This window comes from Saimiri boliviensis, chromosome 5 (assembly GCF_048565385.1).
Source record: "Saimiri boliviensis isolate mSaiBol1 chromosome 5, mSaiBol1.pri, whole genome shotgun sequence".
Lineage (NCBI taxonomy): Eukaryota > Metazoa > Chordata > Mammalia > Primates > Cebidae > Saimiri > Saimiri boliviensis.
This window is the reverse complement of record NC_133453.1, coordinates 80,914,410-80,935,958: the sequence shown is the minus strand read 5'-3', so window position 1 is coordinate 80,935,958 and position 21,549 is coordinate 80,914,410. Positions and strand designations below refer to the sequence as shown.

Genomic DNA, 21,549 nt, shown 5'->3' with positions numbered 1-21,549 from the left:
CAAGGTAATTCTTGAAGGATCATTGGTGGTCACCAGAGAGAAGGCTATAGGTAGTACATAGTCCAGACAGTGGGACACACCTGTTCTCCGTTCATAAATAAAACAATTTCTAGGATAATTTTAGTTATCCCTCCAAATTAATACTGAATAAAATTTAATTTGTTATTGACTATGGTTAATTTTTTTCAGATATTAATGAGTTATATACAAATATTCATGTATGTATAAAATTTCTTTACACAATTATTTTCGTTTATTTTTTTTGAAACAGGGTCTCAGTCTGTTGCCCAGGCTGGAGTGCAGTGGCATGATCAAAGATCACTGCAGCCGTGACCTCTCAGGTTCAAGCAGTCTTCCCACCTCAGCCTCCTGAGCAGCTGAGACTACAAGCACATGCCACCATGCCTGGCTGTTTTCTTTTTTTTTTAACTTTTTGGTAGAGATAGGATCTCACTTTGTTGCCCTGGCTGGTCTCAAACATCTGAGCTAAGCAGTCATCCCACCTTGGCCTCCCAAAGTGGTGGGATTATAAGCATAAGCCACCGTGCCCAGCCTGATTTTTTAAAATAAAGCAGTAAATTTTACAATCTGACTGTATTCTAACTTCAGGCTGAGAACTGGTTCTTTTTCGGAAAGGAGTAACCCTTGGATCCTGTCCTAATTTAGTATGTCTTGCTGGGAGACTAGTAACAGTAGCTTGTGTATACTCGTGATAAAATGAGCTAACCTAAGCCTGAAAGAAGATGAGGGAAATGGCGTGGCAGAATTACCATGTGGCTCCATCCAGTTCTCCACTGTCCCGTCTCCTAGTGTTTACCTACCTGTATCCACTAAAGCAGGCCTGCTCACATCTGACGGAAGAATCAGAAGGAAATTGGGTACCAACTTAGTTAAGTGAAACATTTTTTGAAAATACTCCTGTTATTATAGAAGAAGATGCAAAGTGAAGGTAAACTTCCGAGCATTCTGTTTCATGGGTATATAAACATGTTGCATAGTACCTGCGTGTGCCATTCTAGAATTTGAGTAATTCTCAAAGAATTTCCAGACTCTATTCCTGCATGTTCTACCCTAAAAATAGCAGTGGAAGTGTGAAACAGTATGGTGTGTGAGGCAACTGCAAGCATTTAGAAGTGCTTCGAATGTAGGTTTGTGTGGGAAAGGGCACACTAGGAGGAGCCAGGTGGTGCAGGGCCTTCTGTGCCATCTGAGATGTTTGCATTTTATCCTCTATGGATCTACTGTGCATTAGCAGCAGGAGAATGACATCAGAGATGAGTGTTTGAAAAAAAAAAATCACGGTAGTAGCAGCATGGAAGAGAGCCTGCCAGGATGAGAAATTAAAGCCAGGAAGACCAGTTAGGAGAGAGACTGAAAGAATGATCCAGCTTAAGGAGGATAAGAGGATAAAGGCCGGAACTGTGTCAGTGGTAATGGCGATAAACTCAAAATGAGTGATAGCCATGTGTCAGATACTGCCTTAGGTTCTGGCCATTGTCTGTAAACAAAGCCAACTCCCATACCCTCATGGAGCTTACATCCTAGTGGGAAGAACAAACAGTAAAATGACGCCCTGCTCTTCCGTGGGTGACTAGGTGGGAATCACTAAACGGGAGTCTGTTTAGAGGGAAAGAATTTCAATACGTTGAATCTGACGTGTTATTTATTCAGTATGCAGTTGGAAGTAGTCTACAGTTAAGGAGTGAATCTTCGGCCCTTTTCAGAGGGCTAGTTTGTCTTTGATAACATCAGTCAGGATTTTTGGTTGCAAACAGTAGAATCTTCTCTGGCTTATGGAAGCAGAAAAGGATCTTATTAAAAGCTGTTGAGTGTCAACTCATGGGTCTCTAGAAAGGTCACGGAGCCATAATCTGGGTTTCCAGGAGCAGTGCCCACTGCCACCGCTGTGTCCATCATAGATGCTCAGGACCACTGTGTCTCCACACGTGGCTTCTTGTGGACTCTCACTCACTGGCATGCCCTCTGGCTGCAGGGGATTATGAGCAAGTAATTTTCTGAGTCCAAATATGGGAAACAGCAAAATAAGGAGAGTTTTCAGAGACACTGCACAGTCATCAAAGTCCAACAAAGCTATTTTTGCATCTATTTGCATCTGAATACAAAAAAAAATAATTTCAGGAGTATGTAGAATTTTATAGTCATCTACAATGTATTCTCATGTAATATTATGATGAAGGCACATCATCTTCCTGTAAACAAAACTGATTTTTCCCATTAAAATGAATTGCTTTGATTTGTTAATTTGCTAATAAATTTGCTTCTGATTGATGTTCACCATCTGACCAGACAGCCCCAAAATTATTAATGTATTTCATTCTAAATGATCGTTTTTAAGTTATTAACATGTTAAATTGTGAATATATCTTCCTATTGAAACAAACTTATCATGAATGACTCAGTTCCTGTATGTATTTAAAGATGTGATTCACATTCCAGTGGAAGCTCCTAGAACGCAAGTTGCTTGGCATCTTCAGAAGAGAAGTGAAAGGGACCCGGGATGGAGTCTTTGGTTGGCACAGTGCCTACAGACACATTGTAGGCATTCAATAAAAGTTGGGGAAGTGTTTCTAGGAATAGATGGGTGGAGGCAGAGAAAGAGGAAGGAGGAAATAAGCCTGTGTTTCTAACATGAAGCTGCCTCTGATTGTTCTCATAAACATGGGTTGCATTCAGTGCCTTAAAACAGCATTTCAAAATTCTATGTGTTTATTATCCAATCCCTGAGTCCCAAGGTTGTGAACAATTTGAGAGTCATTTAAAGTACGTAGTTCAAAAAGAAAATAGGCTGTTATGAATAACATATAATGACCAGCTATTTCTCAGAATTATAGAAGTTAGTGTGAAAGTAGGCTGAATATATGATCTTCAAAATAAACCATGGAACTTTTTATTTTTAATCCTCATGATTAGCTTGTTTTTCTAATTTATATATTTTACCTTAAATACAGTAGGAATTACTAATGTTAACCGAGGCTTCCCATTGCCTTCACCTAGGAATACCTATTATATTTTGGTGACCAAAGGTTCTTTCAGCAGCAAAAATGCTGTTTGTTTGATTGTTACGCCACGAGGCTACTGGAACTTCCTACCTAGACTCAAGGAGAATAAGTTGACCTGCCTGTACTAGGTAATACCTGGTAATTTATATAAACACAATTTGTGTTGCAGCGATATAATGAAGTATCTGCTCTGTGCCCCTTAAACACTAGGCACTTGGTATGAAGAGATGAGCAGAACAGCCACAGCCCTTGCCCAGTTTGAACAGTTAGCCGGAATTACATTCTATGACTTAGAATTTTGAGGATACAAAATCTTATATTTCTTTAAAGTCTGTATAAGTTTGAAACTCAGAAGATAAAACTTGCATAATATTCCCTAGAAACGAGGCATACATACTGAATATTGCTGGGTGGCAGTTTGATTTACCATATATTTTAGTATTGACATAAAATATGATCCTTTTGAGGAAACACAGTTGGACAATATCAATCTCTGTGCTTAGAAAACTGATTTAGGTAATAGAATTAAATAACCAAAAACAGACTTGAGGAGAAATTGAAATTCAGTGTATGGAACCACTTTTGGAGCCACAAGACAGTGATGGCCTACCGTCGGGAACAAGACCCACCCTCGGGAGTAATGTCTCATTACTGCGATTTGACCAAGTTTTCACTTTTTCCTATCCGTCTATTTTGAAATCAGCTAAGAGTGTTTCAAATAAAAGAAGATCACAGAGCCCTGGAGGAGATTAGCATCAACAGATCGACTCCACTTGCTGGGAGCATGTCCCCCTGCTTGCAGCTCCTTCAAGGTCCTGGAATGTGAACTGCTGCACCTGTGATGGAGAAAAGGCAAACCACACACAAAATTGAAGTTCAGGGAGTTCCTACGGAATCTAGGGTTTTCAACCAGCTAGTTTCATAACCACATAATGACGTGGGGAAAGCATCAAGGGAATAGTAAGAACTTAAAATCCTAGAAATATCGCACTAAAAGGACTGTTCCTTCCCCTGCTCCAAGTTCTTTATTTTGCCGAACGTTTCCTTAAGCCCAGAGTCACACTCCTTTTTCTATACATTTGATGAGCATTCCAGAAAAACCATGAATATATGTCTTTCTTTTGTTTTTTTTTTTTTAAGGGAAAAAAGGTACAAATGCTTAAAAAGAAAAATAAATAAAAAATAAAATAATATCCGTGTATTCATGGGTATAACTGCTAGCACACATTGGTTTTTATTTTTCTAGACTTGTAGTCATATTGTCTACGTGTCTGTATGTGTTTAATGCAAAAATGGGATCACAAGCTATTCTGCCAGTTAGCACAGTGATAAGGAGCAGGAGTTTGGAGTCTTGCTGTCCTGGGTGTGGTTCCGGCTCTTCAAGTTACCAGCATATGTTTCTTTATCTGTAAGGTAACAATAAGGATGGACCTATTCACAAGATTGTGATAAATAACATAAAGGAGATCATATGTGAAATGCTTAATCTAGCATTTAATAAATGCTTAATAACCCATCCTGTTGTTCCTGTGCTCTGTTACACTGTCCCTGTAACACCTGATTTTCTGTATTGATTGGGGCAAGCAGGGAGGCACAGATATGTTTTATGTGCAGATTTTTTACATGCACACTCCAATAACCAGGGAAAATACATAGCTGTCACTTGATCCTGGCTTATAGGACCTTATTTTTTGATATAAAGTTCTGTGTTTAAAATTTTATAAGGCCACATTCAGTTCAAAAGTGGCCTCAGTAATTTTTGTCCCTGTTATGTTTTGCCTCTGTTCTATTTGCCTCTTTCGAAAATAAGTAAAATAAACTGTTTAGCAACCTTTTGATTCTTTTTCATGTGTATGATATATATGTAGTTTTCATATTAAGTATCACAAAACTATAGTATGTAAGTACTGTGAATATATAGTTGTGCTGTTTTATTTGTCCTGTTCAAGTAGAATGTTGTCACTTTATAATTTGCCTTAATTTCCAAATAGAAACAATTATTATCCCAATTTTAAATACTATCTAAAAAGTAACATAGATAAGTTCAAATTTTATTTAAGGTTTTTATGCTTTTATATAATGTAATGTGAAAATTAAATGTTAATATACAAAACAGGTCCCAAGTTAAAGTTTGTGACAAAATAAATATTTCATTTTTTCCTTCTTTTCATTTAGCTCAACTGAGAAGTCATTTCCTTGGAGATCAACAGGTATGTTTATTATATAAAAGTTATGTTTGATATGCACAAATTACATAGCCTACTCTCTTAATTTACTGTCTCTTGGTGAAATAAGCCAAGCAAAACCTTTAATAGTGGCAATATTGAGCTATGTTGCTTTGGAATAGTAGTTCTTAATATGCTTAAGTTTTTAGTATAATTGAGTAAATTTGTATGTGTCAGTTGTGATGAAAAAGCATTGATTAATATCATTAATTTTTAGTACCAACCCCATATCTGAAAGTTTCCTTTTCCATCATAAGAAAACACAGGGCTGACCTCAAAAAAAATTATATAATCAAGAAAGCTGCTAATTATATGAGTTGGGTCTTTCACTATGCTTATCATACTCAGAAAAGTTGCTTGAAGTTTTCATTGTTTTTAATGTATCCACATGTAGAATATCTAGTAGCTTCTAATATAGTGTGGTAGGACTTCATGTAGTCTGTCTTTTCTTTTTACCCCAAAGCCACCACATATGAAGGTAAATTACATGTAGGAGACCGTCTGCCACTTACACAAATAGTTGATTTGTTCATACTCATTAAATATATTTCACAAATGTTTATTGAGCATTCACATCATACACCAGGTGCTGTGCACATTGCCGGGCAGAGAGTGGTGGGCATAACACACACTTGTCAATGTCCCCTTTCCCCACGTAGCTTACATTGTAAATGATAATGCCAGCAATGTATCATGCTGGAATAGGCATTGATATGTAAATGCTTTGGTCCTTTTTAAACAAGAATTGAATCGAGGAAGACTTAGATAATCAAATGCCCAGTATCCGAGTTTATCTAAACCTGGTGCCAGGATTCTGGTGTTGCTTATAGTACATACAAGGCACTTGGCTGTCTTACAAATAAGTTATTCCCCCTGCACCAAAAAATAGTGTTTACTCAAACTGTTGATGAGGCAGAAACATGTAAAAAGCTACCTAACAATAAGACTTGTAAACAACAGTTTAATATGAGGCAAGACACACCATGAAATAATATGTGGTTAACTGCCAAGTATTATGTGGGAAATCTTGATATTTGACAACTCACATAAGACATGGCAGAGCAGATGGTCCTGCAGCCTTGGGCCTGATGGGTGGCTCTGGAGAGGGCATTGCTCCTGGGCAAGAGAAGAGAAAACACAAGTGTCTAGGGGAGGGAACATTTAAAACTGGTTTGGTAGGTGGTAAGATGTGCAAAGGCTAGAGCTCTGGATTAGGTGAAATTACAGAGATCTGTAAGTTTCAGGTGTGTTATATTCTCTGAGTGGTCATGGGGAGACACTGAAAATCCTTGAAGCAAAATGTCATTATTTAAACATTTCTCAGAAGAAACAGCAGAGCTGTGAACTGGTGGGAGGAAAAATTAGTGACGGGATAGACCAATTGACTGCAGAATTTGGTGTGTGAGATCATCTCAACTAGGTGATTCATAAGTATTTAGAGGCTGGTGTGGTGCACAGCTAGGTAGGCATTGATAATTGTGAGGTTTTGCATTTGAGAGGATGGTACAGTTAAAACAGGAGTGTCAGAATGGAGAGCTAGTTTTAGTGGGGGTCCTCTGGACCACAGTGTTAGATGTGTTATATTTGAAATGATTAAAGGGCAGCAAGTGACAGCACTGAATAATCAGCATTTAGAGATGTGATTACTAGAGAAAGCCCTTATTCAAATGTGAAAAAAAACACTTCTGTTAAACTGATAGGTCCATGCATATTAATACTTTATTATGTGGTTCAGACATGTGGGCCACAGTGCTGTGGATAAGGGAAAACTGAGTTAGAGAAAGCATGACTGAAACCTAGGAGAGCAGCCTATGCCAGGAGAAAGCTGCTGCTTTTTATTCTTGGGAGGTAAGGAGAGAATGATCTGAAATCCGACCAAGGCTGACGGAGTCAGCTGAGATGCAGTATTATTTCCCCTGCTTTGTCATAGCATTTAAGGTCATTACTGAGAGCAGGAGCTGTGTCTGCTCTGTTCGATGAAGTATTCCAAGGGCCTTGTGGATGGTAGACCCTAGGTAATTCACCACATGAGCAAATGAATACTACGTACATGAATAAATAGTAAATGCTGCTTTACACTGTCCTGCGAATATTTAGTATGCATGTATTAGCTTCACAACCAAATCCTAAGCCATTGCAAAGGGTCTCTTTTTTCTCTCCTACTCCATGCCTAGAAAATGCCTAACCTTTAAAACGTATCAAAAGTATACCTAATGAGCAAATGAGGTGAATATTTTCATTTAGTAACAAAATCTGTATTTTGAAAAATATATACACAGGAACTTAGGTTTTTAAAAATCTCAAGAACTATCGTTGATTCATAACTTGACTTACAATGCCTTAAAACCTTTATAGCCTAACAGGACATTAGTACAGTATTGCAGGTTTGTCTTTTTTATGGCAAATTTGCTACACATGGCACGTGAACTTAATTATTTTTTTGTTTCTCATAACAGCCTTTTCTTTCTTAACATATAAATTTCTTTATTATAATAGCTTTATTGAGAGATAATTCATACTGTATAGTTTGCTCATTTAAAGAATAATCTTAGATGCTTTTTAATGTATTCTGAGTTGAGCATCTGTCACCACAATCAATTATACAACATTTCATCTCCCCTAAGAGAAACCATGTGCCAGTCAGCAGTCACCCCTATTCTACCCTCAAACTTACCAGTCTTCGGCAACCATTAATCTATTATACTTTCTTTCCTTATGCATTTGCCTATTCTAGATATTTCAGTTAAATAGAATCATACGTGTGGTCCTTGTGGCTGGTTCCTTTCACTCGGCATGATTTTTTTTCAAGGTTTATCCTTATCATAGGATGTACCAGTAGTTCATTCCTTTTTATGGCTAAATAATATTTCCTTTATTCATTCATCAGTTGGTGGACATTTAGGTATTCCTACTTTGGGCTGTTATAAATAATGCTTTTATGACCATTTATAACATTTATGACCATAAAAACATTATTTATACTACATAAAAGTTTTGAATATATATTTTCAATTCTCTTAAGTATAAACCTATTAATGGAATTACTGGGTCACATGGTAACTCTGTGTTTAACCTGTTAGGCAACTACTAGATTATTTTCCAGAGTGGCTGTACCACTTAACATTTCTACCAGTTAAAAATAATGATTCTGGTTTCTCCACATCTCCTCAAATACTTGTTACTATCTTTTTTGATTATAGCCATCCTAGTGGGTGTGAAGTAGTATCTCATTGTGGTTTTGAATTAAATTTCCCTGACAGCTAATAATTTTTTGAGGGGAGAGGAGGTTAATTTTTAGTTATAGTTCTTCAAGCAGTGGTGAATAATATACAGCTTGTTGTATTTTAACCTTACCAACTGCCTTCATATCGACTTTTTTACTTTGTAAACTTAATTTTTCTCCTGATTCTAAATGCAATATATACTCATCAAAAGATATTTGGAATATATTAAAAAGTAAAAAAAGTGGATAAAACTACTTGTAATTAACCTCAACACTTTCTTTCTGTGCATTTGTGTGTTACATGTAGTTTTTTTTTTACCTTTTGAGTGAAATGGGGAACATACGTATATGCAGTTATATTTGCCTGTTTTTTCATGTATTACTGCATCATAAGCATTTTCCATTTTATATAAAATTTTTAAGTTCATCTTTAAGACTGCATAATTTATTTCTGAAATGTTTCTTGAGACCCTTAAACACTGGTCTAACATGTAATTGTCAATGTTTAAAGCAAACATCCTTGCCCTCTTAAGAACTTCAGGTTTAATGAAGGTGAACTATAGTGGAGATGTCTAACTATATTCACCAACAGTTGGGGGATGGGGAATTCTATAAGGGAAAATCATAAGTATATACCATATTTAACCATATCTCTATTATTGGACTTTCCGGTTTTTTCTTATTTACTACTTTAACAGTGTGGTAACCATCCCTGTATATAAAATTGTGTCAACACCTTTGATTTGTCTTAGGCTAGAAATTTCAGAAGAAAATTATTTAAAATATGTGAATATTTTAATGCTTTTGCTCTATGTAACCAAGTTGCTTTCCTGAAAGATGGTAGTAATTTTCTCTCCCTCCAGGTGTATGGAATTGATCTTCTCATATCGTCACATTAGTGTCACCATTTGTGTTTCTAATTATCTAGAGAATATAGAAGTATAATATATATTGCCCTTTTTTTTCTGTTGGAGAATTACTGCTTGATGGATAAGAGTTCTTTGTAACTCAAGGACAATAGGTGTATATATTAGCTAGGGTTCAGTTGGGAAAACAGAACCCATGCCAGGTAGTTGAACATACAGAATTTGATAAAGAAAATATACAGTTACGAAAGTATGGGTGATTTGAGTGATTAAACAGGATGATGAAACCCCCAAGAGATAATGATGCCAGGAAGCTGCTATCATCTGTGGGACTGCAGAGGCGAAGCAGGAGGTAGGTGGTTTTTTCAGAGTCCTAGAGCTGAAGCAGTTGTAGGGGGTTCGGACAGGGAGATTTCCAGCATTAGGTCAAACCAGGAAGGAGATGCCACCCCTGCCAGAAATGTTGTTTAAAATAGAGCCAGAGAAACACCCTGACTTCCCCATACAATTTTCCTCCTAACTCTCACCAGTCAGTACACTGGCTAAACTGAGCTGGAGAGGACAGTTGTAGACTTTTAGTTACCAAAAGCCAAGTAGACACTGCATATAATCATGTGTTGACTTGCAGTATACAGCGAATGAGTTGAGGTTATGAAGACACATTATAGTGCATGAAATACCTAGGGCCTTGGTATTCTTTCTACCCCTTCCCACATTGCTTAAGTCATTTTACTGCAATCTTCAGGGTTTTTATCACAGCCAAGTAATAAATATAGAGTACAAAAAAAAAAAAAAAACCCACAGAAACTACTATATGACAGCACAACAGGGTGACTCTAGCCAATAATTTAATTGTACATTTTTAAATAACTAAAAGAGTATGATTGGATTGTTTGTAATGCAAAGAATAAATGTTTGAGGGGGCAGATATACTAGATACACTATTCTCCATGATGAAATTATTATGCATTGCATGCCTGTATCAAAACATTTAATATACCCCATAAACATACATTCCCTGTACCCATAAAAATTAAAAATTTTAAAATTAAGATAAAATTACATATGCTATTTTGTGCTTAGTATTTTCCTTTAAACTAAAATTTTCAATTTTTTTTTTTTTACTTTTCATCAAGTAGGCTGTGCAATCAGCTGTTAAATATAAAAAAATATAATACACAGGCAAATGTATTAAATGATTTAAACTGAATACATAATAATTAAAAGTTGTCCAAATGGCTCTTCAAGTACTTTAGTGTTAGGCAGATACAAATCCAGCAACTGATCTGTCCCTGCCACAGGTGTATCCATAATTCATGCTTAATAACTGCATAGTTCCTTACTTTTCTCAGAGCACACTCTTGCCCAGAACTCATATTCAAGCCTAATAGTTACCTTTACTTATGTTTTTTTCCTTTGAGGGGAAGGAGGAAGGATGTTAACTTCTAAACATAGCAATCACAACTGGTATTTACTTTCTAATATTTTATCTGTATAATGTGGTTTTTCTTAAGTTTACCCACTTTCAGCCATATTTATGACATTTAAATTGTAACCATGGCAATAAGCTATAGTTAGAAGGGTAGAAAATTGAAAATTTATAAATAAAAGAGTAAAATCTTATTTTCTTCTTATTTCCTTTCTGTTTGAGATGGAGTCTTGCTCTGTTGCCCAGGTTGGAGTGCAGTGATGCCATCTTGGCTCACTACAGCCTCCACCTCCTGGGTTCAAGAGATTATCCTGTCTCAGCCTCCTGAGTAGCTGGGATTACAGGTGTGTACTACCATGCCTGGCTAATTTTTGTATTATTTTTAATTAGAGACAGGGCTTTACCATGTTGGCCAGGCTGGTCACGAATTTCTGACCTCAGGTGATCCGCTGACCTCAGTCTCCCAAAATGCTGGGATTACAGGCGTGACCCACCACGCCAGGCCCATATTTCCTTTTCTAGTAAGCATAGATGCTCTTTATAAGTTTGAGTGTATATTAATAATTGAGATAAAACAGCAGTTTTGCTGCGGCTTTTTCTATACATTTTGAGAGTTGTTTTTTTCCTTGCTGCTTTGCCTGCAAAGATAGTGAACATAGTTATGAAAATCATCTCAGTTTTAGAATTAGGCAGTCCTTACTCAGGACATAAACAAGGAGTGGCTTAAATGTGAAACATATTTAAAAGACCTTTAGTCTACTTAGTCTTTGGCTGGGTCTTGACAAAAGCAGCATCTTTACTCCTTTTTTGGTTTCCTATACAAAATTTCACAAAAGGATTTAGGATTGAAGGTCCTCACTTATCTTTATATTTTGCATGTTTACTTGCAGATACTTTCTCTACCTCTTCTCTTAAGTTTTTACAAATGTGACTTGAAAAGCTTAGCTCTTTAAAAGTCTTTCAGCAATAGGTGGATTGTTAGAGACACAATGGTTTGATCCCTGCTTAGGAGCGACCCCTGCCTACTGTGTTTTCAGGAAGTTACGTTGTGTTGAAATGTGCTAAACCGGAACCAGCTGCTGAATATAATGTTTAAATAGCTAACCTACTGCAGCATCATCTCTAAGGAAGAACTTAGGATGCCCTAGGCAAAAAAGATTTTCATTTCATTACATTCAGGAGACTCTAGCTTGCTCGTTTATGTGTGTATTGAGGGGCGGGGGGCCTCAGGTAAGACATTTGAAAACAAAACGCCAGAGTTTCTGAAGTATGGGAGCTGAGGGAGATACTTCGCAAATAATGAGGAAGCACTGCCCATTCTGCCAAACATTTTTATTTTCTCAGGTCTTTAAAACTTCCTCCCTAGAAGTAATAATGTTGTTTGGGAGCATTTGTGCTTTATTATTATCTTGACTTTTGCCCTTTCTCTTCATTATTCTGTCCCCTCTAGCTTACCAGTATTACATATTTGCATTCTGAAAGTATAAGTGCACATCTTTTATGTGTTTTTGTGAGGAGCAGTTTATTTATGTTTTAACGTTCTCTTTTCTTGCATGTCATATAATCTTGTGTATTCTGCTGAAATAGTTCAGAAGGAATATTACGTTAGTGCTCTCCCTTCTGTTTCTGTCATATTAGTGTGTCATTTTTCCCATCGTTCACATCTTCAGCTCTCTAATTGTACAATCTCAATGTGCCATCAAAATTTGAGGTAACTTGTAAGGACATATATAATACAATAAAAAGTAAACATAAAAATCACAGAAAATCTATACTAGAATAATACGTAAACCATGATGAAAGTGAGAATGCACATATAATTCTTCATGAGGGAAAATACTATACAGAATCTTTTCCTTTAAATCCTTTGAATGTACCTCTTTTTTAAGAAAATCACCAACTCAGTAATAAAAATAGCTACACACAGTATATGCTACCCACCAGAAAGAATCTATAGGTTGAAGCTATGGCTTGAATTTTTTTTTTTTGTCAAAGCAATCATTGGTTGTTACTTAGGTCCCGAGTCACATTCCGTGAAGCGAATTTAGCTACAAGTTACAATATCACAGTTTTTCTATTTGAGAGGAAAAAAAATTACTAGCATTTAGGTGGTTGCCAACTTGAGTAGATCTGCTGTAAAATGCAGAGGAGGAGAATCGGCCTCAGAATCCAGCCTCCCTCCACCGCAGCTCTTCCCAGCACGTTGGACCGGGAGCAGCCCATCTTACAGAGCTGGAATGTGCTGCTCTGTCCCCACCAGCCAGCCAGTCAAACTCATTCTTTCTAACACTGATGTGTTCCTAGAAAAAGAAAGTGTTCGAGAAATTGAGGATGTTGCGTAGGTGGTAGAGAATTGGTACTCACGGGTAAGAAATTAGAGGCCAAAACAGATTGCAATCTCTACCAAAACAGTGAGTGAAGGGAATTTTCTGGTTGACTCAAAAGGCACTAAGGGTTTAATAGATTTAGATGAATAGGAGATAAAATAGTAACAATTCTATGAATTTAGGAGTTTTGATGTTTGACATTAAATATGGAAGGGAAGGAAAAAAGACCATGATAAAATAGAAAGTTTAAAACAGATAATATAAGTTCACAGTGCTGGATTCATTTATTGTGTAATATGTATTGAAGTGGTATGATTTTAACATACTGTTCATTTAAATCATTACTATGTGGAATACTGACATTAGTTAATGTTTACTACTAAATTTAGGACTGTAGGAGCTAAGCTGTTCATTTTGTTTGTGTATTTAAATTTTGTTTCTAAAATATATGGATACAAGTTTCTTCCACTGGTGTGAGCCTTAAAAAAAAAAGCAAAAACAAAAAACCATCAATACTGAAGATAAATGACAAATGAGAAAGTAGCCCTAAGTCAATTTATCTTTTCTTTTTTCCTCCATCTGGTGCAAATAATTTACAACATAAAAATTCATGAGCATATCATGAGATAAAAAGTGGACTTAAATGGGAACACTTTGTGCTTCAGTAAAAATATACTGAATTTATAAGGAGATACAGTAGGAAGGGAGTGTTATATTGTACATGTTCCTAAGCAGAATATTAGATCAGCAATCATGTATAAAGGATGGACTGTTATTTTATTGGGATTTCGGATGCCATTATTATGCCACCATTTATTATAGTTATAAACTTTACAAATGACAAAACTTTATCATACATTTCTTCTTATCTTCTAAATATCAGGATGACAAGAATTTCTTTTAAAATCATCTGTAGGGTACAGGTTTCTTTCCCTTATTTTTTGCAGGCCCATTTTAACTACAGTCATGACTGCCTTCTTAGCAACTGCAGTGCTATAGCTTCCCGACGGCCACTATAAAATCTTTCCTTAACTTACTGTTTTATGATGAAAGTATGCTTCTTTTAAAAAAAGAAAGACTAGAAGAATCTGAATAAAAGGTAGAAATTTGCTTCGTTATGACGTGTTCCCATACCATGACCACCCCACCAAAAGTACCCGCGCGCGCGCACATGCACACACACACACACACACACAAACACACACACACACACAATATATATAGGAAAAAATCTGGAATAATAAAACACCTCAGACTGTTAACTATGTTTATATGTATATCTAAGTATCTACACACATTTGTTTGTTTTAGTTTAACACAAACTCTACATTTTTTTGACTTTGAAGTTTTTCCCCTAACATTACAAAATAATGGATGTGTATCTATGTCAGTATATAAAGCCCTATTTCTTTTTATGGCTAAATCGTATACATTGTTTGGAAAGTTTATATAACCAATTTCTTATCAGTGAATATTTTGTTTTTTCCAGTTTTCTACTTTGACAGACAGTAGCGAAGATTCTTTCTGTGCATGTATGAGTGTCAAAAGATTTTTGTAATTGAAACTGCCTGGACAAGGTTGTATTCTGCCAATTTGCCCAGCAGAAAGCTTAACAATTTATTCTCCTACTGATAGCACCTGGTATTCCTATCTACACTTATACTATGTTAGCAGAGTACAGGAATGCCAGTCTTCATGAATATTTACAATTTTTAAAAGTTACTAGTTTTTAACAAGAGCATTTGTTTCACATTTCTCTATATCATAAAACTTAGGAACAGATTGAACAAAGTAAGATAATTTTTAACTATCATTATTAACTATTCATTAAATCATAACACTCCATGGAAACTTGAGCATATCGCTGACCATCCTGTTAATTAACTCATTCTCATGGAGATTGGAGATCACGCTGACCTTGGAATTTAGTAAAAATGTCTTACTGTTTCCTGTCAGTTTTGCTTTCTTCTGTCTTAATAGCTTGCTCAAAATGATCAGATGTATTTTTCCATCGCGAAAAATGCAACAACCACTACCAAGTCAAGAAAAAACAACCTTTGAAAAAATCACCGTTGGACGTAATTGCGGGTGCCAACATCTCATTCCAGAGGTTCCTACATGCTGCTGCACTTTAGAGCCCACCTGTGGAGCTACTAAAATCTTGATACCTAGGCATCACCCCCACACAATTCAGTTTGAAAGTCTGAGGTGGGGACGGGCATCAGTGGGCTTTAACTAGTCCCCAGTTTACTCCAATGTGCACAGTTTGAGAACCACTTCTTTATTCTAAATGCTAGTCATTAAAGAGAAGAATTAAAAATGTATCCTGCCTGTCTTGTTCCTATTTTAGGATAAGTAAATAATCCTAGGTATTATGTAAAATATTCCAAAAGAATTCCTGCTGATACACGTAGAAAAGAATAACAAAATCAGAAAAATCACTAGTTTGCAAACCCTAACGAAATAATTCAAGCAAAGATTGTCAGTGGATGCCAAAACCTCTTAAGTGTCCAACCCTAGCTGCACATTAGAATTACCCTGGGAGTTTTTTAAAATTCCTGTATTCATACCGCAGCTGAGACTGATTGAATTGGAATTTCTGAGTGTGGGACTTGGACAGCAGTAGTGTTAAAATTCCACCCAATTTTCAGTCCAGGTGATTGCATTGTGCAACCAAGGTTGAGAACCATTGCATTAGGAGAAAGGTTGATGTTAAAGTTGACAATAGAAGGATTAGACTGCCACTACCTGCACTGGCCAATAGGTCTTAGCAACCCTGAAAGTTATGATATGATAGGTGTGAAGTACATGGCACCATTCATAAGGTATGCTACCCACAAAGGCTTGACCTGAAAGCTTTTAACTATAACCTTCTGCTTAAATAAATAGTGAATTTAGAGGAATAAGTAAATGACATGAGAAAACCGTCAGACAAGTTCAGAATGTGGAGCAACTTTAAAGTGTATTGCTACGGTTTCCTCTTTGCATCAAAGACATGAAAATGAAGGAATGGGTGCCCCTTACTAGACTCAAGGACTTTTAACAATTGTACTCAAATGCAATCAGTGAACCTTATTTCAGCCTGACTAGTACAAACAAACTGAAGAAAAACATTTCTGAGACATCTGAAAAATTTGAATTTGAACTCACTATATGGCATTATGGAATAATTACGGTTTTGTGAAGTCCGTACTTTATAGAGATACAAACTGAAGTATTTAGAGTTGAAATGATCCGATGTGAGAGATTTGTTTTAAAATTCTGTAACAAAGAAAGGAAAAAGATAAGGGAGAAAAGGCATGCATAATGTTGATAACTATTAAACCTGGAATAGTTTATTATACTGTTCTTTCTACTTCTATATATGTTTAAAACTTTAGTATAAAAAAAATTAAATACAATGCTTTAAACAAAGGTTTTGAAATATCAGAGTAAAAATCGTGTGCTGGAGTGACATGGTAAAGCCAGCAAAATGTTGACTGTATTCTGACATAAATGGTACGAAGAAACCAATTGAAAGGGATGCATGAGTTTCCTAGCCAACGGATATTATTTAATTTGTAGTTTCCACGTATTTGGGATTTTGTTAAATGAATTTTTATGAACAAAATTACCTATATTATACTGGAGATCAGCTTCTCAAGTTTAGAACCATAGATGTCTCACTATGTTTGTCATGGGCCTGCACCAAATAAAAATATTAGATTCTGCCTTAGCAAGCATGTATCTGAATATTCCATAGCCACTTATGCATGATAATGTGAACAGATTCCCAAAGGCACATAATATGAAAATCAAGTATCCGGTTTTAGTATTTAATATTTTGTGTTCAGTATAAACATGCCAAATATTTAAACTTTCTCATGCTTTTAGCGATATGTGAAGAAACATGCTATTAACTATCTAAAATAAAATAGAAATTGTCAAGTCTGAAAACCCTTCTTTTTCTATTATTACCTCCTCAAAACACAGAGCCTTCCTTCCTCAGTTTGCAACTGTTGCTTTGGGAAACACTGGAAAGCCACCATCTATAATTTCACATTTCATTTCATTCTTAGGACAAAGTTAGTCTGCATGTGGCTTTATCTTGATATATTTTACCCAGAAAAAGATAACTAGTGGAAAAATATAGATCATATTTCAAAAGAAGCATTTCTTTCTTTTGGATAATGAATATCATCCTGTATAGGTTTGTGTGGATATTTTTTAAGAAGGCTTTCTGCTTTTCAACAAAAGGAATCCATTTTGTATCTCCCACTGACAAATATTCCCGTTTCTTCTATATTTGGTAACTTTTTTTTCCCAAAGAGAATAAAATGTGTCTTTGAAAAATATTTTAGGGTGATTTTTGAGCACTTAATTATATTTTCCGTAAGCTTACTTTTTACTTTACAACAAATCCCTTACTTAATCCTTTTTTAGCTTTCCTAGATAGGAAGCAAGAACCCCTTAGCCATTGATGAAGCCTGTTAAACCCAGTTATCGGCAATTTATGTCTTGTCCATTTCATTTTGTATTTATAGTTCTTAATTCCTTGTTTTTTATAGTTTTGCTTTTATAGGTAATAAAGTATAAATTTTTATGGTAGGTGTGACATCTGTAAAAGTATCGAGTCTAAAAATACTTAGCACTCATTTTGATATGACTCTTTATGTAAATTCCTCTTCAGTTTATTTTGCGTAAAATTTATTTTTAATGGTTTTGTATTCTTGGACAGTATTTATATATGACCAGGAGATCTATTTTCATTTAGTCATTGTGGAAATCACAGAAAGCACTCTGTTGCCAGTATATGCATTCACAAAATTGGCCTTAACTACAAATTTGGATCCAGGCAGTCAAGCTTTACAGTGAATTTCAAGGCAAACTAGTTGCTGCTTACAGCAGAGTCGAAAGTGAAGTAGAAGGTACTTCGTTAATGGTTTCTATTTTCCAAGGCCTTTTATACAACATTTTTTAGGTGGGAAAAATTTTTAGAGCCACTGCCTTATTAATATTGAAAGGATAATATAAATATGCACAAGACCCAAGAGTCTAGAAATATTCAAGAACTGGACCAGAAATAGTTTCAAGAAACATGGTCTTTTTGCCTTTCCTTATATCTTTACTTCCATTAAAACCCAACTTATAAATGATATCCTATGTATATAGTAGCTTATATTTGAATCAACAAACTCCAAGTATCTGTAGTATTCTTAAAATGTCTGTCAAGTTGTATTTTCTCCTGTGGAGGATGGAATATTATTGGTGCTTCATGTTTCCATCACCCTGAAACATTGTTTTTTACTCTGCAACATGGTTTCCCTGCAACCCCATTCCCTCTGATGTTAAGCAAACCTGCTATAGAAATAAATTTTGTATGTCACGGAAGGTACTAAAGAGGAGAAATCTTTTTGGTGCTGCCTACCATGTCCTCTTTCAGAATTTGGCTTTACTTTTTTGCCATAGGAGACACTGGACGATTAATGCACCTCTGTGGAAACTGGACACCCTCTTGAGCCTGTGGTTCTACAGAAAAGGAGAGCCCCGTGGCCAAACAGGAAGTGGAGTCCTTGTAACATAACATTTTCTACTCATTTTTTTTCCCACAAAATGTCGCCCCTCTGAGTATGAGAGTCTAACCTTAGCTCACAAGCCAGAGAGTTGGAAGAAACCATCAAGGAGAGTATCATCTGCCTTAACATCATGTGCTATTGCCCTCCCAAGAGTTCTAGCAGAACTCACACTACACTATCTTTTATGTAAGGACAAACCCCTGAACACCAGAGCAACTCAAAACAGACACAAACAAGGATATCCCATCATGAGGTTCCAGTGTTCTGGACTGTGAAAGACTTAGTCACAGGATTGTCTGTACTGAAAATCTCCTTACTGATCTCTCAGTTCCTGTTTCCATGGTGATTTTACACACAGTACAGACCTTCCTCGTTTCATACAGCAAGACATAGATTAACAAAGCAGAACCATTTTAATAACTTGAGGTTCGTTAGAGAAGCCTTAGACTCTTTCACTAAGCATATCTTCATGCCCACTCTATATATTTGGGGATGCACATTATAAAAATGATAAAATAACTCACTTTGTATTCCGTCTTTTACAATGAGCTTAATGAGGTGGATAATATACCAGATTTTCCTAGTGCTACAGTGATATTGTCCCTTACCCACTAGTATTTTTCATACATGCAACCTAACACTTTTTCTAATTACATTTTTTTAAGTATTAGAGCACTCAAATGAAATGCCATAGACAAGAAGTTCCATGATTCCAATAATTTTGTAGTCTTAGGCACAGATGGAGATTTCATTCTACCTTGAAGCTTGTTCAATTTTTATATTTTTAGACATACATTTTCTTCGAAGATGCTAATTTGATGTTTGAAAGTTCCCCATAGTATATTTCTGGTGTCCCAGAAAACATGTTTGTGATTTTTTTTTTTTTTTAAGTAACACATGTTCTTCAGTATACAGATTACAGAAGTAACTTTCACATGCTGTTTGCCGTTTTTACTTGTAAAAATGTCTCTTGATTTCTTATTCTGATTATGCTAAACTGTAATAGACCAACTATTTAATTGTAGGATACAGCATTCATCATGAAATGGTTAATTGCACACTATGTGCCTCTGCATTTTCTCTAGTGAATTTGACTAGCATTTCTCATTCCATATAGCAGAGGTTTTTTAAATTCATTCATTTTAAAGTAGGATTGTTTAAATAATACATAACTGGTTTGAACCTTACCATACTACAATGAACTAGCAACAAACTACAGATAAAAAGTAGCACTTTTTATCTGTAGCCCAGATTTTACTTTGTATTAAACTTAAGCTGATAACTATCTGAGCATCTTTTTCTTTTCAGGATGGTACATTTTTCCATGTATGTGAAGCCTTGAGGCTTCCACAGTGGTACTTTTTATCTGTAGTTTGTTGCTAGTTCATTGTAGTATGGTAAGGTTCAAACCAGTTATGTATTATTTAAACAATCCTACTTTAAAATGAATGAATTTAAAAAACCTCTGCTATATGGAATGAGAAATACTACTACTACTAATTTTACTTCATCCAGTAAAATTAGAAGATGTTTCTTCAGTTTACCTGAGATATGATGGCTGTGCATACATAGGTTTATACATGTATATAGATAATTTGTTACAGATTTTCAAAGAAACAACATAGTAGTAAAACTATTTTGAAAACCATTTAAATTTCTTTTTATAAATCAAAGTACTTTAGGATATTTTGATCTCTGCAGCTATTTATTATCATTGGACTCTACTAAGGAAACAGAAAAATAACTGAACAGCCAAGCATATTGGCTCCTGTAATCCCGGCACTTTGGGAGGTCAGGGTGGGTAGATCACTTGAGGACAGGAGTTCAAGACCAGCCTGGCCAACATGGTGAAACCCTGTTTCTACTAAAAATACAGAAATTAGGTGGGTGTAATGGAACACAACTATAATCCCAATTACTCAGGAGTCCAAGGCACAAGATCACTTGAGCCCAGGAGTTGGATGTTGCAGTGAGCCAAGATCATGCCACTGCAGTCCAGCCTGGGTGACAGAGTGAGACTATGTCTTAAAAAAAGAAAAAGAAAAATAACTGAAGACCTTATTTATAATATAGAAGTTGATTGCTTTATAGTTCATTTTAAATCTTTTATTAACTCTTAGTTTTATATTTACTTAAATATAGGTCACAAAACCTAAGCTCTGTCCTTTAAACCCAGTTACTTAGATTTTGAAAGTGGATTCTGGGTACATGAGAGTTCGGTATTTTAGTGTTCTAGTTAGCATCTCAGTGTCCTTTTCTATATTCTGTTTTCTGGGGGATTGCAATAAAAAATACATGAAACAGAGTCAGGTCATAATATTTAAAAGGTATATGGCTCTTCTATTAATTTTGTAATTTTGTATTGTTTGAGATGCTAATTTTGTGAAGTTTTATTAGGGCAAACAGTGTGGAATCACGTATCTCATGATTTGTGCTTTCTCTATCTAAGGTTATTTATTTTAAATAGCTGCTCATAAGAGTTTAAATGAGCAAGATTGTCACATGGTTTCTGAGAATATGTTCCATTGAGTGAAAAGACAGAATATCAGAGCTACAGTTTTTTAGGGTATAGTTTCCCTTTTCCTGTTTGTTGTTGTTGTTGTTGTCTGCTTTTTAAGCTCTGAATAGCTTTTTAAAAAAAGTAGATGGAGGGCCTCTTACATAAAATTCTAATAGTTTTGGTTTCTGTGGTGAAAAATGTTGAGACCCTGACACTACATGCCACCTAGTATTCCTAAGCCAAAAGCTTTAATATATTGGTAGCCCAGATTTTACTTTGTATTAAACTTAAGCTGATAACTATCTGAGCATCTTTTTCTTTTCAAGATGGTACATCTTTCTATGTATGTGAAGCCTTGAGGCTTCCACAGTGGTACCTTTTATCTGTAGTTTATTGCTAGTTCA

The 21,549-nt window shown here is 35.6% G+C and overlaps 1 protein-coding gene across 13 annotated transcripts in view; it reads left to right on the top strand.

Annotated features, from left to right (window-relative positions):
• The window catches only part of PKP4 (plakophilin 4), a 231,782-nt gene that overhangs the window by 147,578 nt on the left and 62,655 nt on the right, over positions 1–21,549 (top strand). For 11 of the 13 annotated variants that reach the window (XM_039469686.2, XM_039469684.2, XM_039469688.2 and 8 more), the window contains one exon: positions 5,196–5,230. The exons of the other annotated variants lie outside the window; for them this stretch is intronic. In XM_039469686.2, the coding sequence (XP_039325620.1) occupies positions 5,196–5,230 (35 nt within the window). The remainder of the gene's footprint in view (positions 1–5,195; positions 5,231–21,549) is intronic. 13 annotated transcript variants of the gene reach the window in all.